We start from the raw sequence: 19,855 nt of genomic DNA, 5'->3' as shown, positions 1-19,855 counted from the left end.
ACACACTAACTTATGACTTTTTTTGTCACATTTTGGACGACATACTAACCTATGACGTTTTTGTCAAATTTTGGACGACATACTAACCTATGACTTTTTTGTCAAATTTTGGACAACATACTTTAGTATGACTGTTTTGTCAAAATTTGGACGACATACTAACCTATGACTTTTTTGTCAAATTTTGGACAACATACTAACCTATGACTTTTTTGTCAAATTTTGGACGACATACTAACCTATGACTTTTTTTGTCACATTTTTGATCTATTATACTAATCCCATGACTTTTTGGTCACATTTTGATCTACATACTAATCCCATGACTTTTTTTTCAAAATTTTGGATCTATTATAATTAACCCTTATCACTTTTTGTCAATTTTGGACGACATACTAACCTATGATTTTTTGTCGACATACTAACCTATGACTTTTGGTCACAATTTGGACGACATACTAACCTATGACTTTTTCGTCACATTTTGGATGACATACTAACCTATGACTTTTTTTTCACATTTTTTGACATACTAACTCACATACTACCTACATACTACCACATACACATACTACGACATACTATCTTTTTTGTAAAATTTTCTCAAAAATGTCTATGACTTTTTTGAGAAAAGTGTCATACATGTCAAATAAAAACCATCAAAAGTCACTTTCAAATTCATGGTTTATTGGTTTAGTACAGTTGATTATTTTATATTTTATATTTTACACACCACTTTTGTATTGTTTTCTTTGTTCTTGCCGATTCTTGTGATACATGTAGAAATAGTTATTTCAAAGCGATTTTCCTACGTGTCAGTTAAGAATGTTGCAGTATTAAACATACTTGTGTGTGTGTGTGTGTGTGTGTATGGATACATAAATGACTGAATAATGATGATACAAGCATGTATTTGACTACCAAAATGTCTAATGCCTTCACAGTCTAGTCAGTGTCTAACTATTTGGATTTAAACTCTCTCTCTTTAACACACGTTGTCACATTGTACTCTATCTTTCTAACTAATGCAGACACCTTACTTAATCCTAAACGCAGCTGCGTGACAGATACACGAAGCAAAGCGGTGACAGAACATGTCGTTTAACACTAAAGAGGATTCGGTGTAATACACAGGAGAAGAGAGATATGAAGGAAACGAGCAGCCAATAATTAGCTTTCTGTCTCCTTTCTCTAACTTAACGACACCTGGAAAACCGCTGCGTATAGAGAGAGAAAAGGTGAAGGTTGTTAATGAGCGTGATCTGGCTCTAGCACCGGGTTACTGTCAGTCTGTGTCTCTGCAGAGCTGTGGGCCGTGGTGTTCCACATGTCCACCTCAGAGTGGGGCTCCAGAGACGGGCTCGCAGCCTCTGGGTCTGAGGAGTTGGTGGTCGGGTCTGGCAGGTCGCGCACAGTGGTGGGAGGACGGTTGGCGGGGACGCCAGTGGGCAGGCGGGACGTGGGAGTGAGAGGAGCGTCAGACGGAGGGAGGGTGGGTGTGTCAGTGTGAGGTGTCTGTGAGGAGTTGAAGGAGGAGGAGTTGGAGGAGGAGGAGTTGGACGATGTGTACAAGGACGTGTTGGAGGTAGGAAGTGAGGGTGAGTCGGAGAGTGTGTGTGGGAGTGGGTCAGGCGGAGATGAGGTGGCCGGGGAGTTGGTCAGAGTCGGCCTGAGTGTGTGAGCAGGGGTCGGTTCCTGTGGATCTGTGCAGATGGGCTCCCCGTCGGCCACGTACCAAACCTCGTTGTGCCTGTTCAACAGCTTTAAGGGACTGTGCATACACACACACACACACACACACACACACAGGGAAGGAAACACAAGGAAAGAGGGAGACAAAGGTAAGAAGTGAATTCAATTAAGTGATGTTAGTGTCTTGGACAAAATACTGAAATGTATTGTATTCACCTAAAATCAAAAAAAAATTGGGCTCAAGAAAATCTTGTACAAACAGACCCAAAATAAATTATTTTGTAAAAACAGACCACACATTTTGTTTCCGTAAAAACAGACCCAAAAAAATGTACAGACGCGTATTGCATTCACCTAAAATCTTTTTTAAAAAGGCTGTTTTATGGTTTCAGGGTCTGTTTTTATGAAAATGAATTTCGAGGTCTCTCAAAGAAAATCTCTCAATAACAGACCCCCAAATTATCTCGTAAAAATTGACCCGAAATAAATGATATCGTAATAACAGACACAAAAAAAGTTATTTCATAAAAAAAAATCTTGTGAGCTTCTATGCCTTTTATTTACTGTGTCTTTTATGTATTCTTCTGAACAGCTCACATAAATTATTTTACAAAAGACATCATACACTGCACAAAATCTATAGTACTTAAAATAATAAAGTAATGTAAGTAATGACACCGTGATACCTGTCGTAGCCGACTCCGTAGTGGTACGTGTTGTTGTAGGAAGCTCGGACTCTCTGCAGCTCTTTACTCAGCAGGCGAGTGTGAAGCCTGGACGTGACCGACAGCATCCAGCCTCCGTAGCTCCTCACGTACACGTCCATCTCTGGCATCTCAGTGAAATACAGCTGTGACAGAAGATAAACTGTTTCACCAACGACACTTTTGGGCAAGCGCTCTTGACATTATGGTGCTGTGTTTTTTTTTCCGGTTCAAAGAGGTTGTTCATCTGCGTGTGTCGTATTCTCGGTCTTGTTTTTATCTTTTATGACCTTGTCTGTGATCAACAATGACATGGAGGAGGAGGAGAATCACAGAAACACAAAAAGGCTAATAACAACAACAATAATAATAATACTCAAACTGGCCACTTCTGCACTATCTTGGATGAATAAAATGGATTAAACGTTGGATTAGTTTGTCATAAAGCAGACGCAGGACGACTCAATGTCACAGCATTGTCTCTCTCTCTGTGTTCTGCTGAGTGAATGAAAGTCAGCTGCACTAAACACTGTGCACTCATCCGTGATTTTCTATTGATCTGAAAGCAAAAACCACCGATTAAATTACACGCGAGGACTAAATGGAGGATAAAAGCATTCGGCTTTCGTGACGAGAAAGAGCAAATAAGCATCTGTGGAGAAAAAAAACAAAAAGAACAGGAACATGCTTGAAATGGTTGAGTCATGGTTGGATACTTCGTCGACGTCTTACTGCAAAATGCAAATGTCGGCAAAAGTCACTTTTTTGGAACTTGGAAGTCAAAGTTTTGGATTTTTGACGTTCACTTGTTGTGAACGCACACCTCCAGGATGTCCATATAAGGAGTTATGTATATTTCTGTGCCCCTGGTCACCAAACTGGGACGGGTTAATCCAAAGTAATGAACATTTCTGAGCACTCCTTTAACTTGTTTAGCTAGATTGTCAGTTTAATATTAAAACATTAAAATTAATTTATTATTGCTTTGATTATTGTGGTGACACTGATGGTTTGTAGAACTTTTAACCGTCATTTCTCAGCTCACCTTGTCACAGGTGGGTGCCGGCGGGTTCTCCTGATAAGCTGCCGGCAGCGGGAAGTTTAGCGTGTAAATAGCCGGCTCCCACATCTTGGTCTCCTCTGGGATCTTGACCAGGACTGGAGCTGTCATCTCCATCTGGATGCCTGTCCACACACACACACACACACACACGTAGAGAAGAACATAAACAGTCTCTCCACTGAGGCAGATTTTCCCTCTGGTTCCTCTAAAGCACGGACTTTACCTCCATCGTTGGCTCCGGTGATGTACTGGAAAAGTCTCCTGAAGGCCATGGCTGCTCCCACGCCCATGAAATAAGCTTCTGCGTCTGTCGACACCCAACGAGTCGGGCTGTAATGTCGCACCTGCACACATGAGCGCACACACACACACACGGGAAAATAAATGACTGTATTAGTGCCTGTGACAGTTTTATGGACACGGTGATGTGTGTGTGTGTGTGTGTGTACATGTGCCGTTCACTCGCCTCGTATTCATCCGTCTTGCAGACGAGCTCATACTGCAGACATTCCTTTGACTCGGTGCAAAAGCTGGTGTTGGTGCTGGGTCTGTAACAGAGCGGTTCTTCTTTATTATTTTTAAAGTATATAAAATAAAACTAGGGCTGCACGCAGTCATTACAGGGCCCTCGTAACTGGATGACAGCCTGGTACAAAGCAACACAATACAACAATAGACAATGTCCATCTATTGTAACCATGACAATGACTTGACTAGTTTTAATAAAAAAAATAAAATAAAATTGGAATTAAAGAGCTCCAAAGAAGTATAATAAATTACTATATTCCTGTATATGAACAAGAAATAATGAATGAAAGTCATATAATTTAATAAAACAGCACCTAGTTCATTCAAAAACAGGTACAAATGAACCAAAGACAGCATTAACTAGGAATAAATACTTAATAATACTTAAATAATCAACACACCATGTTAACAGAATGGTTTAAGCACAAACTTTCTGTCTGAAAACTGTGTAAAATGTGCAAAAAGACTCACTGTTCATGATAATGCACAAACAATGCAATCATTAAATGCTCAAGGGGGCCCCCTGGTGGTCACGGGGCCCTAAGCAGGTGCTTGGTTTGCTTACGCTTTGGCCGAAGAATGAAAGTGTAAAAGTCACTTGGTGACAAAAAGTTTAAATCAATGAAAAACAATAAAAAATAGTCCAGATTCTCCTAGATTAACAACCAAAAACCCACAATGTTTACATTCCTTGACGTTTCTCCTGTAAAACGTTACATAAATGTTAAACGTGGACTTTTGACCATGTGATGCATGTGATGAGCTTACCCAACACTTCCTTCTGCTGAAACCACGAAGGCCAAAACCACCAAGACTGAGACGGAAGTCCTGAGGACGAGAACGCAGAGAAAAATATTGCTGTGAAAAAGATGGGTGTTTGTGGAAAACTATCTTATTTATATATTCTTAGTTACTTATAATTTTTTTGTAATTGTGCAGGTTTAGTCTTTCTTTCTTTCTGTTTTTTGTTTCCCTGTTTACTTTCTTTCTTTATTTTAAGGGAGCAGAGGTCGTTCATATAAGCCTGCATTCTCTTCTCCTCTCCTGGTTCATTTGAATATCCTTTTTTCGGGTTAAGGTTAGGACTTGTTTTTAGGTTTAGGGGTAAAGTTAGTGTTAGATACAAGGGCCACATCACGCAAAAATATAGACTTTTTATTTTACTAATTTCCAGAGATAAATGAGTTATTTGATCATCAGACAGTGGATCTGAGATACGTGTCTCATTCTTACAACAACAACAGAGGAAGAAAACGTTCTCTAAAGGTTGTATGAAGGTTGCATAAAGTTGTATTAGGGCAACGTTCTGGGAACCTTTAGAGAACATTCTCTGAAGGTTCTTTGAAGGTTGTAGAAAAGTAACGTTTGGGGAAGGTTCTGGAAACCTTTAAAAAACGTTCTACAGAGGTTGTAACGTTCTGGAAACCAAATGTGCAACCAAAAACTAACATTAGGAGAATATTAGGAAAACTTTCCATATCAGTCACAGGAGAACCTGGTAGGGAACCTAGGGGGAACGTTCAAGGAACGTTCGTGCAACCAACAGTAAACGATTTCAGAACGTTCTGGGAACCACAAATTGTTAGCTAGGTGACGTTGTGACAAATTAACGTTCGGAGAACAGTCTGGGAACCAAAAGAGAACGTTCTATGAAGGTTGTGTAAAAGTAAGGGTAGGGGAATGTTCTGCGAAACAAAAGAGAACCTTCTCTGAAGGTTGTATGAAGGTTGTGACAAAGTAACATTCTGGGAATGTTCTGGAAACCAAATGTGCAACCGAAAACTTTCCGTATCAACCACAGGAGAACCTTTCAGGGGAACCTTCATGGAACGTTCCAGCAACCAAAAGGTAACGTTTCCAGAACGGTTGTATAAAAGTAACTTAAAATTGTTAGCTGGGTGAAGGATGTGAAAAATGTACGTTAACATTCTGGAACATTCTGGGTTCTATAAACGTTCTCTGAAGGTTGTATAAAAGCAGTGTTAGGGCAGTACTTCTCAAATAGGACGCCCCTGGGGGGTGTGGTGAGGTGTGGGGGCGGGGCATGAGAGGCAGGGCAGGACAACTCATACAGTGGTTTATACAGATAAATAAATAAAAATGATCCTGTCCTCTGGGGGGGCATGATAGAAAATAATAGAGAACCACTGTGTTAAGGGAACGTTCTGGGAACCTTAAGACAACGTTCCTTAAAGGTTGTATGAAGGTTGTGACAAAGCAACCTTCTGGGAACCAAATTTGCAACCAAAAACTAACATTAGGGGAACATTAGGAAAACTTTCCACGTCAACCACAGAGAGCCTAGGGGGGAACCTTCAGGAAACGTTCCTGCAACCAAAAGGTAATGTTCTCAGAACGTTCAGGGAACCAAAAACTGTTAGCTGTGTGTGTGTGTGTGTGTGTGTGCGCGCGCGTGCTGCAGACATGAAAGGGGACACGTTCCTCTGGAGACAGAAGTGCTGCATCATCAGACTCTGTCTCGTGAACCAAAGGCGTTTTAAGGTCGTGGCAAAATAAAACAGCCTCAAGCAGCATCACCACACACACTCCTGCATCATAACCGGACTCTCACTGACATTTAAAGACAATAGAACAAAGGAAAACTCTATATTATACAGTTTAATAATGTCAGATTGTCGCGCACGCACAGCGGGTCAACAATGACGCAAACCAAATCAACTTAACTTGACCGTGACGCTGCAGAAAAGTCGCAGAAATCAGCATTAAATGATCCGCGATAAAACAGTCTAATGATGATAATGATGATAATAATAATAATAATAACAATTGCGAAATATTCATTTAAAATGCCAATGGTATACTCACATCGTTCGTGTCCCGTGTTCGTCCTTTCCACCTGCCAGAGGAGCGCAGGGAGGAAGAGGAGGAGGAAGAAGAAGAAGGAGAAGAGGAGGAGCAGGAGAGTGATAGAGACTGCAGTCTACTGCACTCTGCTGCGGACTGCAGTGAGGAGTGAGTCCGCCTGCAGCTCACAGGAGGGCGGGGCTGAGCTGACAGCAGCCCGCAGACTACTGACGCTTATTATTATGATTTTCTGTCACTTATTGAGAGTTATTATTATACTGACGATGATTAGTACACTGGTAATCACTAATTACAGTGAAAGCTTACAGTTATTACACTATTGTAATGTATTATTTCACTGAGTTACTACCAAAAACTCAGTTATTATTATGCTGTACGAGGCCCTTAAAGGTCTTAAAGGTCTAGTGTGAATGTAAAGACAAATATAAATAGTCTAATTTAATTTAATCCACACCAGTACATGTAAGAATTAAGTGAGATTGTGACAAATGGAGGACTTCTACACAGTCATCCCTCACTTTCCCAAATGCATCAGGAAGCAACGGTGGCCTTGATAGACCACAATAGTATGTCGAGATGTTTGATGGTTTTTAGTTTAGTAAAAACAAGGCAACCATGGAGCAACCGCAGGAGAACGTTTCAGTTTTTTGTTCCCTTGACGTTTAGGGAACGTTATGCTCCCACCTAACCTCGAGGGAACGTTTAGAGAATGTTGTTAGTTTTGGTTTGGTTGTAACTAACCTTAGGAGAACCTTAGTTCTCTAAAGGTTCAATGAAGGTTGCAGAAAAGTAACGTTAGGGGAACGTTCTCTAAACATTAGCTTTGGTTTGGATGGACCTAACTTTAGGAGAACCTTAGGGGAACGTTCTTCGATGTTGTGCGTTAGTAGGGGATGAGTTTCCGATAGGTGCAGATGTTTTAAAGGCAACTAAACCCAATCTTCCAAGGCTCAAAAAAAGGCCCAATGCCTGATTTTGAAAAATGCCAAAAAGTGTGCCGAGAGCCCTGTCAGGAGTGAATCGGATGAATAAAGGATGAATAAAAAAAATAAATAAATAAAACAAAGCAAAGCTTCAGGACAGCTTCATGTGAGACCTTTCCAAAAACACCAGCTTTATTGCGACATTTCACACAAACTCTCTGTAACAGGCACAAAACCTTCCTCAACACAGGAAATCCAGGTCGTCTGCAGACACTGCAGCTCTGTTGTCACCGTGCAGGAGAGACGGTGCTCAAACCTTAGTAGTCTTTCATCGACTCCTCTCATTTCCTCCTCCTCCTCCTCTTCATCTCACTACCGTCTTCACAGCGTCCGTGCAGTTCTTACAAAAAAGTGTTATGTGCCTCCTCTCTCTTAGTCCGTCTTCCTGTGTTAAGTATTTACAAAATGGCCGTCGTCCACCTGACCTGCACACATTTTCTAACGTTTCATGAAGCAGTACGTCATTGATAATTAATAAAACAAGCGGCACGCCAAGAGCAAAAAAAAAAAGAAAGAAGGTAAAACCAAAAAAACCAAATATATCCAAGGATGAAGGTCACATCTCTGCCCAGATCGACACAGCATGGCCAAAAATATAGCTATAATAAAAAAAATAAAAATAAAACAAAAACAAGGTCACTGTTCTCGTTTGGGCCATTGATTCAAAACCCTGTTCTTTCATTGTGAGGTCCACAGTCACAGAGTGAGTCCAACTCTAACCGTTAAAGCACTAATTTACAGCAGCCGTCCAAACCTCGCTAACATAATCAATAATACTGAAACTTAACATTTCAATATGCACCAAGCCAACATGTTGAAATACACAGCCTCTCACATCCATAAATATATATTTCAATGTAGAAATCAAATGTTTTTATATTAAAAAACATGAAGCCGATGAAGCTTTACAGAAACCTGAACATGTCCAGACTGATACCTAACGTTATTATTATAATTATTTTAAACTGTATACTAATTAGCCTTTTACCTGAGTGCGGGCTATAGTCTCCAAAAAAGGGAAGAAAACAACAACATAGTTGTGTTCAAATCTTGACACATTCACACAAACATTCTCGCACGCACAAGTACTCACATCACACACGAGAAGGTACAACTATGAAGCTCACAAAAGTACCGTTTTGAATAGCCGATATAAACACACCCAAAAGAAAAAAGTCTTTCTCTAATTATTTATAATTATCTTTGGAAAGATAGAGAGAAAGGGAAAGAGAGGAAGACATGGAAACCGTGAAGAACATCAGAGCCCCTCTCCATATCTCCACGCATCCAAGTGGCAGGAGCTCGTCTCCTGAAATCTTTAGTTTTCCAAATTAAGTTAGTTCTTTTTTGTTGTTGTTGTTAAGTTTTGTTCCTTTTTTGTGTTTTTCTTTGCATAGCCGGACAGTAGTCGCGCTTCCTTTTCCTGGAAACATGACCTTTTTGAAACTCTCTTGCAGCCACACAGGAGTTTCAAAAAAAAACAAAAACGATGACGGCTGTCAACGTTGGGGGTCTAGAGCCTTGGTCCATGAGCACCCCCCTGCAAAGGTGGCTGGTCAGGGGGTGTTTAGTGGGTCCCTCCCTGAAGACGCAGCGTCCTGCTCACAAGGCCGACTCTTTCTGGCGTTCGCGTCCGTTGGACGTCTTCTTCACTTTGGAGATTCCTTCCAGGACACCAGACTCGGTCACTCTGTTCACGGGGAAAAGCAACAACACTTAATTCAAAATGTAATATTTAGACACAGTTTGTACATTTGGTTTTGTTGAATCTGAAAATTCAGTAGTGATGGGAACAAAAGTTAATTTCGGTGTACTGAATCTTTAGAATCAGTTCACTGAAAAGATTTGATCACTTTATCAGTTCTTCCTACATGACCCGAGCGCTGACTCGCCGAGTCACTGAAATGAAACAGAAACAGGTTGTGACTCAGTTCAGTACTTCCGGCTCTCAGTGCTGTTGCTAAACAAACCAAACCCCCTCTGTTAAAATACAGATATTAGACATTTCCTTGCTAAACATTGGAGTTGACATTTTCTGTCATTTTCTGTCTTTTCAAACTGAGCAAAAGTTAAGCATTGCTCTGGGATTTGCTGAGGCAGATTTTAAGCTGCTGAATCACTGAACTGGTGAACTGATTAACGAACAGTATACTCGGGGAACAACTCACTTGATGGATCACGTACCGTTTCCTCACAGCAAAGTTTAAGTAGAGTTTTTTGTCATATTGTAGGTTTCAACACAGGGCTGAAAAGGCGGCGAGATCAGAATGCAGCACTTCTAAACAATAATTTGATCTTGCCACTTTAGGCTCAGAGCGACGGGAGTGCCAGTAAATCTCTTGTTGAGAAGTTGTTGCAACTGCTGCTTGAAAACTCTGAAAAACACATTTATCTCTTGCTCCTGTGGCCACATTTTTAAAGATATCCGCACAAAGATATCATGTTGTTCAGGAAGTACTCAGGACACTCACAATGTCGTCGCTTTTTCCAATAGGACGCATGATTTCCAAAGTTGTTTGGACACAGTTTTCAAAACAACAACATCATTTTGCTCCCATGAACAGAAACCTAACGCTATCCACATCGGATCACGAAGGCTGGATTTTAATACCAGGTCTGAACAGGACCCTCAGTCACATGCCTCGTTAATTGTGTGTTTACAGTCTCTTACATTAATTACAGCCGATGTCGAAAGCATATTTTACATGTTTTCAGATTACAATGTGTTGTGGAAAGAACAGAGAGGTCAAAAGGTCAAAAGATCTCATTCAGGTGGTGTGCAGTGTCCTTACACTTCATCCATCTCCACGTCCTCCTCGTCCTGGGGAAGCTGGAGGTACGGGTTATTGGACGCAGGTCGGAATTTGTAGCCCGTCATCACAAAAAAGACCAGCGTGGACACCTCCACCAGAAACTGAAGACACATGAGAGACATTATACATAAAAGGAGGAAATCAGAAGAGCAAACACGACATCTTCTTAACCTCTGCTTTCAGTGACCGTTCTATTATACATTATGTTATTAGCTGGAAATGCTGAATCAGCAACTATAATGTTCCTGTTTTCTTTATTTCATGTAATTAAGAGGGCTACACCGATTATTTTTAATAATTAAAACAACTACACAAGCTTTCTGATTTATCAGCTTCTTAAATGTGATTTTTTTTTTTGGTTTCATTGCTCCATTTAACAAAGAAATTGATTAATCGTGAAAATAATCGACAGATAAATCGATTATGAAAATAATTGTCAGTTGCAGTCTTGTAATTAACTTCACATGATTATAAGCAGTATTGTGGTTGCTACGTCATTCAGATGTTTTTTGTTTAGCAGAGTTCAACGATACAAACCATATTTCTGTCAGAATTAAAACAGGAAAATGAATTCTTGTCTGTGTGCTTTCACTCATCAAGAGAAACGTTTTAGGAAACAACGCTCACTGCAGAGTCAGTCTTCGACCTCTAAAAACAAGGGCGCCATTGTCTTACCTCGTAGCACCACTGCCACTGGAAGGGCATGGTGACTTTGAGCAGAATGGCTATGATCCTTGTGAAGTAGATGTAACACACGATCTAAAAGAAAAAAAGAAGAGGAAGATACATTTACATATTTACTATCTCATGGGTAAAACTTGATTTGTGACCAAATAGAATGACACATGTTAAAAACGGTCAAATAATATATAATGAAACTCCGCCTTACCATCACATAATAATGCCGGAAGAGCTTGAGCTTCTCCAGATTCATGGCAGCTGAAAGAGAGGAAATCAATTCTTTTAATAAATACATTTCAGGCTCGATATACATGTCAAACTGTGAAACTTCAGATCGTCATCGCTGATCGGGGAAGTTCACCTTTGCCGTCAGTGCTCGAAGCTTCTTGTAGGTGACGGATCGACCTGTGAAGACCAAAGAGTGTTCGTTTCAATCAAAACAGAAACTACCTGGATCATGAAATTATTATAACGTCATTCTTTTCTTGGTGCAAGTTCATTAAGCTAATTTGAATTTACTCTATCATAGAAAATTTTTAAGTTTTTTCAGCGAACAAACAGCGGCGAGTTTGCCTTTGCCACATTCAATACAAGTGTATTGACTTTCATTTTGATGCCATAAGACACAACCCCTTTTAAACATATGCTGCTACTCCCAACATCTCTTACTACCTGGATTGTTGAAAACAACTTAAAGCTCCAGTGTGGAACTTCTATTGCCCCCTGTTGACTTTTGAGTAATTACCAAAACACTGCAGTCTGCACATGACCTACTTTTCTCTCCTCCTGTCCCTCACACACACAGGTTTGTGCAGCTATTCCTGTTGGGACACTGCCATTGACTATGACTCATTCATTTGGACAGGCAAAGCAAAGTGTTACCATGAACCTTAACCATGACCACAATTCAGTTCTTAGCCCTAAACATAACCAGTTCCTCAGAAATTAGGTTTTGCCTCACGAGGACCAGGATTTGGTCTCCATGAGGACAACTGGTCCTGACAAGGTCTGTGTTTATGAGGTCCTAAAGAGGTAACACATCCAAGTATACACACACACACACACACACACATATACTGACCAGACAACCGGGAAAAGGATGGCTCCACAGCAGATAAGGTCAACCAGAAAGAGGATCTCCTTCCACAGGTAGTATTCACTGGACCCTTCCTCTGTAGACTCGATGATGATGTAGGCAACGTTAGCCAGAACCTAGAGGACGACAGGCAAGGGTCAAAACAAAACATACAAACCCACTAAGACACACACACAAGTAGCCATTATCAAGCACACAAACCTGCAAGGGGATGACAATCATGAAGATCTTCTTCTCCTTGTCAGACAAGATGTATTTAACGAAAGCCCAGCCAGTGCCGATCAGTGCCAGGGTGATGAAGAGCAGAGCTCCCTTCAGCCTGGAAACCACATGAATACAAGCTGAAGAAGAGGATCCTTTCAAATGAAAAGCGCTTCAACTTTATCCTGGAGAAATGTGTACTTACAGGTGTGTGATGTAATACATGACGGCCCAGCCTTCGATTGGATGACCCTCAGTGTTGATGAAGTAAAAGTTGATCTAAGAGACAGAACAGTCGCCACAATGTAAAAAAACAAAACAAATGCACAACACTGAGACAGAAGAGAGTAGATGTGCATATGTGGTGATAGTTACTTACACTGTGGAAAACTAGTGAGATGGACTTGGTGAAGGCCAGTGCTGCCATTAGCCAGTGGATCTTAAACACACTGTACCTGTTCAAAAGACATTTTCTGTGTCAATACATGTCTTAAACTCAGGTGATTGATACAACCATTAGCCGCGTTTCCATCGAGTGGATCGGTTCGGTACAGTTACGGTTATAGTAAATTCCATGTTTGGCACCCTTTCCTTGGGGTATCAGAGAAAAATGGTGCGGTATGGTCAGGGTGGAGTTAGTTAAATTGGACGACAGAACACCCTCACACACGCATCTCGCTAACGCAGCCATAGGGGCATAGCCCACACACCTACTGTACACTTGACTTAAACTTAAACCCACATATCAAACAGAAAAGGTGGGGTGTTGGGAAAGTGGAGCTGGCAATCTATTACATTTAGTTAAGTGTAGTTAATGGCCCTTTTCCACTATGGTCCCAGGAGTCATCACTGCACGGCTGCATGAAACTGCTGTGTGTTTTACACGTGACACACACACAAGCGAACACACACAAGCGTAAACAACTGCTTTACAAGTCACTAGGACTTGTAAAGCAGTTGTTTTCAGTGTAACTGAATCATTAGAATCAGTTCATTAAAACTATTTGTTCGGTACTTCCTCCATGACCCGACCACAGACTCCATCTGACACAAGTCACTGGACTGAAATACAGCGACAGGGTTTGCGATGTCGCTCGCGATCTGCAGTGCTGTCGCTAAATACACCAGACTCCTCTGTTAAATATTAGGATTTTAGACATTTCTCTGGTAATTGTTGGATATTAACCCACGTTTTTAGAATTGTTAAGTCGTTTTAACTGATCTACAGTTCGGCATTGTTCGGCTTGATTCTTTTGTCTGACGTCTCTTCCAGTGACGACACTCTGACCAATCAGTGGCCGGCAGTCTGGCGACGTCACGTATAGTATTGCCTCAGTGTGCTTAGAACCTCGCCAGAGCAGGTACTAAAAAGAAAGTACCTGGTAACAGATATATGCCGGTGGAAACGCAAATTAACCGTGCCGTGCCAAGGCAAGTCGAGCCAGTGGAAACACGCCATGAGTTTCATGTGGCTGCAGCTACTTCATTCATCTCAGCAGCTACCAGGTTTTAGTTGCTTAGTAACGACAAATGCGACAGAAGAGTAACCTCCATATGTGCCTTGGTTAAAACTCCTCTGCTTTATCCAGCGTTTGTTGACGTTGTGAACTGTGTAAGTTTGTGTGTGTGTGTATACCTGTGCTTCATAAGTGTGTACACCCAGACCAAGGCAGCGGTGAAGAAGATTCCAGCCATACAAATGTAAAGACGAGACAGTGGAATTTCTGCTGCAGACAGGTAACCGCCAGGATTCTTCTCCGTCACCTCCACCTGCAGATGATGTATTCTCCAGGTTTATGCACACACACACACATACTCCTGGAGTGTACACGTAGTGCTGACACAAGCTCAATCAACTTACAGTGAACGAGTAGGGCAGTCTGCGTCCGGCAACCCTGTTCTGACAGTAGTGGAATTTGAGACTGTACAGACCCTGTGCCTGTGAGCCGACCTGCATGTGGAACTGTGGAGGGATGGAGGATTTAGCACAACAGAAATGATGCGCCGACATTGAATTCTGGGTAGATATCAAATTTAAAATTGAAATGAGCACATACACTAAAGTTGTAGGCGCCGTCAACTTTGTCCAAAGCGATCGTCAGTTGCTTGGTCGTTCCCAGCTGAAAGCAAACACAGATTAGAACCTCATTTCATGAAACCGACGACGCAGACAGAACCAGACAGATAAACGTGTCTCACATTGAATTGGTTTTCCTCCATTTTTGTAGCTTCCACTGGTGCTTTTGGCACCGTGTCATCTTCTTTCTTCTCAACCACAGTTGAGTCCTTTTTGTCATCGTCGGGCTTCTGGTCCCCGTCTTCTGGCTTAGCGTCATCAGCAGCCCTGGTTTTCCTCTGACCTACGGGACACACACAATTGAAAGTCAGTCATTCTGATGCTTAAATATGGCCGCAAAGGGAAGTTAACCTCTGAATGATTTTGTAAAAACAGACCTTTAGACTCATCGGCCTTTGGCTTTGCTGTCAAGAGGTTGTCTTGGTTACCTGTGGCTTTCACAGTGACACTGCACAAAAACACAACACACAAAGTTAGAGAGTCAAACTTCACATTGGGCCGTCATTCGACACTACCACTTCCTGAAACACACACACACCTTCGGCCGATGGTATCAATAATAAAAAAAATAACAGGCTCCTCTTCATTACCGGTCACCTCTGTTGGAGTGAGGGGGCACGTATCTGTCTCCTCTGTCTGAGGAAGAAAAAAAAACATCAGTATCTTAGAACACATTAACAAAATGGACTTAAAAGCCATAAGTATTTCAAATAACTGCTAAAAAAGACTGGTTTTTAATTTTGGATTAGGAGGGACTCACTGGGTAGGCGAGGACACCATTCACTCGTGACCTGGAGAGGCTAAAACCAACCTAAACAGGAGTGCAAAAAAAATTGTCAGATTAAAATCACATGATTCTCAGTATTCACGCATTTTGTAAATGTTCCTTTTCGTGGCTCGTTCACAATGGAGTTTCACTCAACACTCCACATACTGTCGGGCTCTCATAGTTTGAAAATCAGGGCAAATGGGCAGTCAAAATACCACCAATGCTGTGAAACCATAGGCCAGATAGAAGAAAGCTTACTACTGTATTATCATTATTGTTATTATTATTACTGAGTGTTTTAGCTTTGTATGATACTGTAATAACTGCACTAATCCTCAAATACACTAAAAGATTGTTAATCATTGAAGCTCCTCATCTCAATTATAATTATACTCAGCTTCTCAAAAACTATTCAAAGCTACCTGTGAAAATATTTATCTTAAATTATCTTTGGACAAACTTTTAAAAAGCTTTGCAGTGTATAAATAGTGGCTTATTTTCTTATTGTTTGCAAATCCCAGTTATTACCTAGTATAAAGGCTGAAACAATTTGTTGTGCTCTTTTGAAGAATCAAACTAATTTTCACATTCTTAAATGTGAATATTTTCTGGTTTCTTCGCTCCATATAAATAATATAACAAATACAGTTTCAGTTGTTGACTGAGTTTCAGTTGTTGAAACATTTTTTTTTTCACATTTTTATCAGTGACGTCATAACTAGTTTAAGAGGCACATTTTTATTTTTTTTTAACATTGTAAAAATAGGTACGTTGCACAATTTCAAATGTTACAGGTCAGTGAGTGCTGTTCAACACTAATCTCATGATGGATCTCTCCATGTCTGCCCTGTTGTACAAGCCAGTCTCCACTCAATTTTGGTTCCTTGCCTGAAGTTGCATATTTGAATACAGGAATTTCCTTTAGTGGAATTTGTGCAATTTGTGGAATTTGACTGTCACTCCTATGTGAAAGTTGAAAAGAGGAATTGTGGCATCATACTTTTCTTTTTATGTGTGGAAAATATCTCTGTGTTTTTGCACCTGCAGATATGTTATTGAGAGCATAATAGTTTATGAGATGTAGAGCAACTGTATGTGGACAGTATCAAGGTCGCCATATCAATATGGGAAAAGAAAAACTGGTTGAGCTATCCCTTGCATTTTGCCCGTTCCCACCACTGGCTGTGTCACATCCACAAATCAGAATAATTCCACACACCCCATGCTTAACTAACAGCTGGCAGAGAGGAGGTTAGTTAGTGTTGATTTGAGTAGAATATCTTCTTAAATTCAAAACATTAAAAATAAACAGGGTTCAGTGCTGTAGGGTTTGTATTCAAATCTTTCTTACTTTGCATACAACAACAGCATTCACAAACAAACACTTGTTACCGGGTGGGCGCTGGAGTTCTGCTGCTCGTTGGGGAGGCGCAGGGAAACCAGGTTTACATCCAGTGTCCCATTAGCATAGAAGCCAAAATTATTGAGGTCGACAGAAACGCGGGTTTCATTCTGTGGGGACAGAGAAGGGAAGAGTTGAGCACAGAGGTTTCCCTACATTCATTCAGCAGGTGGTGCACAGCTTTCAACACCATCATTAGTATCGCTAGCCTCAGTGGTTCCCCGAGCAATAACTTGGTGCAGCACTTGTTTTATTGAAGTTTACTGTGTGTTTGTAATTGGTGCATTTCCCTGGCCCTTTAAAAAAAAAAGTATTAAAGTATTAAGTATTTTGATGCAAACTACTACAACTATCTGAGCTGTCAAAGGGGAAACACTACTGTTAAAATCATGTTGTCATCCTGTAGCACTCAGACCACACTTATACTCAAAGCAAGACAACACCACATGCACTGGATGATAAGATAGAAGAGTGGTTCTCAAACTTTTTATACCAAGTATGACCTGAGAAAATCCAAAGAATAACACCATTATCACCAACGTTAAAATACAGTTGTGTAAATAGGCCTAGCAAAGTCAGCTATAGACTTTGCACAGGATACAGATTCTGTCTGGCAGTAGCAGAGAATAACATTTCAGAATAATCATACATTATACTTTAAAATCATACTGTCGTGTTTTTTAATACCTATGTGTAGGTGGACATAATTTAATAAATGTTTTCGATGTTAAATGCATGTTATTTGAATGTAACCCGGGGCCATCTCCCACTCATACGCTGTAAACCTGTAGAAACACAGGAGAAGCTATGGCTATCTCGTGACACTAAACAGACGCACCATCAGTTTACACATATGCTCCAATAATCATCATTACACACTTTTTTTTATATATCGTCTAACTTTTTGTTGCAATCTGTCACAACGAGACACCGCGTTGGGTTCAGTGTCCGTCACAACAGACATCCAGCTCCACATTCCTACGTTACCTCCCAAGCTAACGCACGTCTTGCAACAGGACGAAAAGCTCGTCTTACCCTCAGTGTAAGCTTGTGTATCCTCGCCCTGCAGCCAACCAGCAGCAGTATGAGTAAATACCCAACGACAACACAGCCTCTCTGTGTCACAGCCATCCCCGGACACTACCTGGCTGCTAACGGTAACTAGATGCTAACGTTAGCAAACGTCAATCCAGCCAGATGGCTAAAGGGCGAGTTAGCTAGTGAGCTCAACAGCACGCGAGACGTTTTTTTTGTTTTGTTTTTTCCAACTCAGCGTATCGGTATCTTTAGTCGCGTCGCTATTTAACAAATTGGCACCGTTGATGCTACGTTTTGCGATTCTTTTGTGCTTTCATCGCGCAAGGTATCGGCTGGCTCGTAGGTGGTACGAGTTTCCGGGTAAAACAAATCTTTACGCAGGGTCCGGACAAACACGTCAGCTGGTAGCAGTAGCAGCAGGCTAACGTCCGCACACACGGATGTGACTGGGCAAAAGGCCAAACTTAACAGAAGTTACCCAAGTTACTGGGTCTTAAAACAACGATTTACAAAAGTTAGACATTGGAGATAATACGGAAATGGACCATAGTGCTGTTTTATTTTTTATTATTTAGTTAAACGTTTGCGTTTTGACTACTCCTTGTGCTAAATGTCCTAGATTTGGTCACATGACCCCATAAGCTTCCGGATAGAGCGTTTGTGTGATAAAATCCTCCACGTCATATGAAATTTGTCCCGTGACGTCTAACATGTGAGACACGTCGAACTTAAGATATGAATACATCATTCCGTATTAATTCACATAAAAATATACGGACGGACAATATTTCCAGACACAGATTAAATGAATGACTTTTTATGCATTTTTCATTCTCAAACAACAGATTTTATTTTGAAAAATTAGCATTCCCAAGAAATGAGATGATAAAATATCAACACATATACTGTATAATTAACACTAACTACAGTTGCTGTGTGTGTAAACATATATATGCATAATTATATCTAATCTCCCATGTTTTCTGTCAGTATCTGTACTTTGACCTGTGATGCAAAAAAGTAACTAAAAACAAAAATCACTAATAAATGCTGACAACTCTTTACCAAATGAGAACAGAAGGACACAAATTTAGTTTTTCATTCATTTGAACCATTTAATCACAATAGCTTGACATTTGATTCAGCATCACAACACATTATAATCCACCATAGAAGCTGGTGAATTGAAGTCAGCAAGGGTAAAATGAGTATATACAGTTGTAATTGGTACAACCATATGCCACAAATATGTTAAACTTTTATAAAATACTTTATTAATCCCCTTAGGGAAATTATTTCTCTGCATTTAACCCATCATCTACGAGGAACCTTCCTAGAATTAGGAGCAGTGGCTCCGCCGTAACATTTAGTGACATCAAGGTGCAGGCTGAAACCAAGGCCCATTCTTGGTTTCTGCTTCCATGAGTCCACTGAGGTCTTCACTGGTACGATGAGGAACTCTGACACTGATCACTCTATTATAATGTCCACACGCAACCCAAAATGGTTTCAACTGTGTGGACTGTACACACAGGCCACACATTTACAAGTTAAGACAATCAACTGTGTTGGAATGGAATAGAATGTGAGATATCTAAATCTAAATCTTATACTTAATTAATTAAATTATTTCTCTGCATTTGACTCATCCTAGAATTAGGAGCAGTGGGCTGCCACAATGAGTAGCGCCCGGGGGGCAATGGGGGTTCCCAGCCCTTTTGACCTGGTGGGGTCTTGAACCGGTGACCCTCCAGTTACAAGCCAAGTTTCCACTTGGCCACGGGCTGCCCATATAGTATGTATGTACTGTATATGGGCGCGCCAAACAGAATGACAAAGCTGTTTAAAGTAAGGAAAGGCCTTAATGCTCAGCTTTCAACCATGAGAGTGAACTTATGATTCAGCGTGACATAAAATTAAAAACAAAAAAAAATGCAATTAATCTGATTATAAATATTCACTGTCTGCTAAAAAATAATAAA

General features: G+C 40.7%; 2 protein-coding genes across 2 annotated transcripts; both read right to left on the bottom strand.

Annotated features, from left to right (window-relative positions):
• Positions 1–666: 666 nt before the first annotated feature.
• Positions 667–6,957, bottom strand: soul5l (heme-binding protein soul5, like). Its single transcript, XM_044027602.1, has 7 exons — positions 6,814–6,957; positions 4,756–4,815; positions 3,926–4,007; positions 3,683–3,803; positions 3,442–3,581; positions 2,379–2,542; positions 667–1,771 (listed from the first exon to the last, which is right to left on the bottom strand). Coding segments are annotated over exons 1-7 (1,092 nt in total). The 5' UTR covers positions 6,816–6,957; the 3' UTR covers positions 667–1,248.
• A 944-nt stretch (positions 6,958–7,901) lies between these two features.
• LOC122771416 (protein GPR108-like) lies at positions 7,902–18,245 on the bottom strand. Its single transcript, XM_044028980.1, has 18 exons — positions 17,871–18,245; positions 16,826–16,945; positions 15,425–15,475; positions 15,203–15,300; positions 15,042–15,112; positions 14,787–14,947; positions 14,645–14,707; positions 14,449–14,550; positions 14,224–14,357; positions 12,967–13,042; positions 12,793–12,866; positions 12,588–12,705; positions 12,372–12,502; positions 11,652–11,695; positions 11,499–11,548; positions 11,285–11,368; positions 10,589–10,710; positions 7,902–9,486 (listed from the first exon to the last, which is right to left on the bottom strand). The coding sequence occupies exons 1-18, from the start codon at positions 17,964–17,966 to the stop codon at positions 9,399–9,401; spliced, it is 1,683 nt and encodes a 560-aa protein (XP_043884915.1). The 5' UTR covers positions 17,967–18,245; the 3' UTR covers positions 7,902–9,398.
• Positions 18,246–19,855: the final 1,610 nt, after the last annotated feature.

The sequence above is a fragment of the Solea senegalensis genome, linkage group LG6 (assembly GCF_019176455.1).
Source record: "Solea senegalensis isolate Sse05_10M linkage group LG6, IFAPA_SoseM_1, whole genome shotgun sequence".
Taxonomy (NCBI): Eukaryota; Metazoa; Chordata; class Actinopteri; order Pleuronectiformes; family Soleidae; genus Solea; species Solea senegalensis.
This window is presented reverse-complemented; position numbering and strand designations above follow the sequence as displayed.

What these genes read in the sequence shown, in the direction of transcription:
- soul5l (XM_044027602.1), bottom strand. An exon ending in GCAAGACGGATGAATACGAG is followed by an intron (nt 3,804 to 3,925) that starts GCGAGTGAACGG and finishes TCATGTGTGCAG; the next exon opens with GTGCGACATTACAGCCCGAC. An exon ending in CGGCACCCACCTGTGACAAG is followed by an intron (nt 2,543 to 3,441) that starts GTGAGCTGAGAA and finishes CTTCTGTCACAG; the next exon opens with CTGTATTTCACTGAGATGCC.
- LOC122771416 (XM_044028980.1), bottom strand. Translation starts at nt 17,966, where the DNA reads ATGGCTGTGACACAGAGAGGCTGTGTTGTCGTTGGGTATTTACTCATA. An exon ending in AAAGGCCGATGAGTCTAAAG is followed by an intron (nt 14,948 to 15,041) that starts GTCTGTTTTTAC and finishes TGTGTCCCGTAG; the next exon opens with GTCAGAGGAAAACCAGGGCT. An exon ending in ATGTATTACATCACACACCT is followed by an intron (nt 12,706 to 12,792) that starts GTAAGTACACAT and finishes TGTGGTTTCCAG; the next exon opens with GCTGAAGGGAGCTCTGCTCT.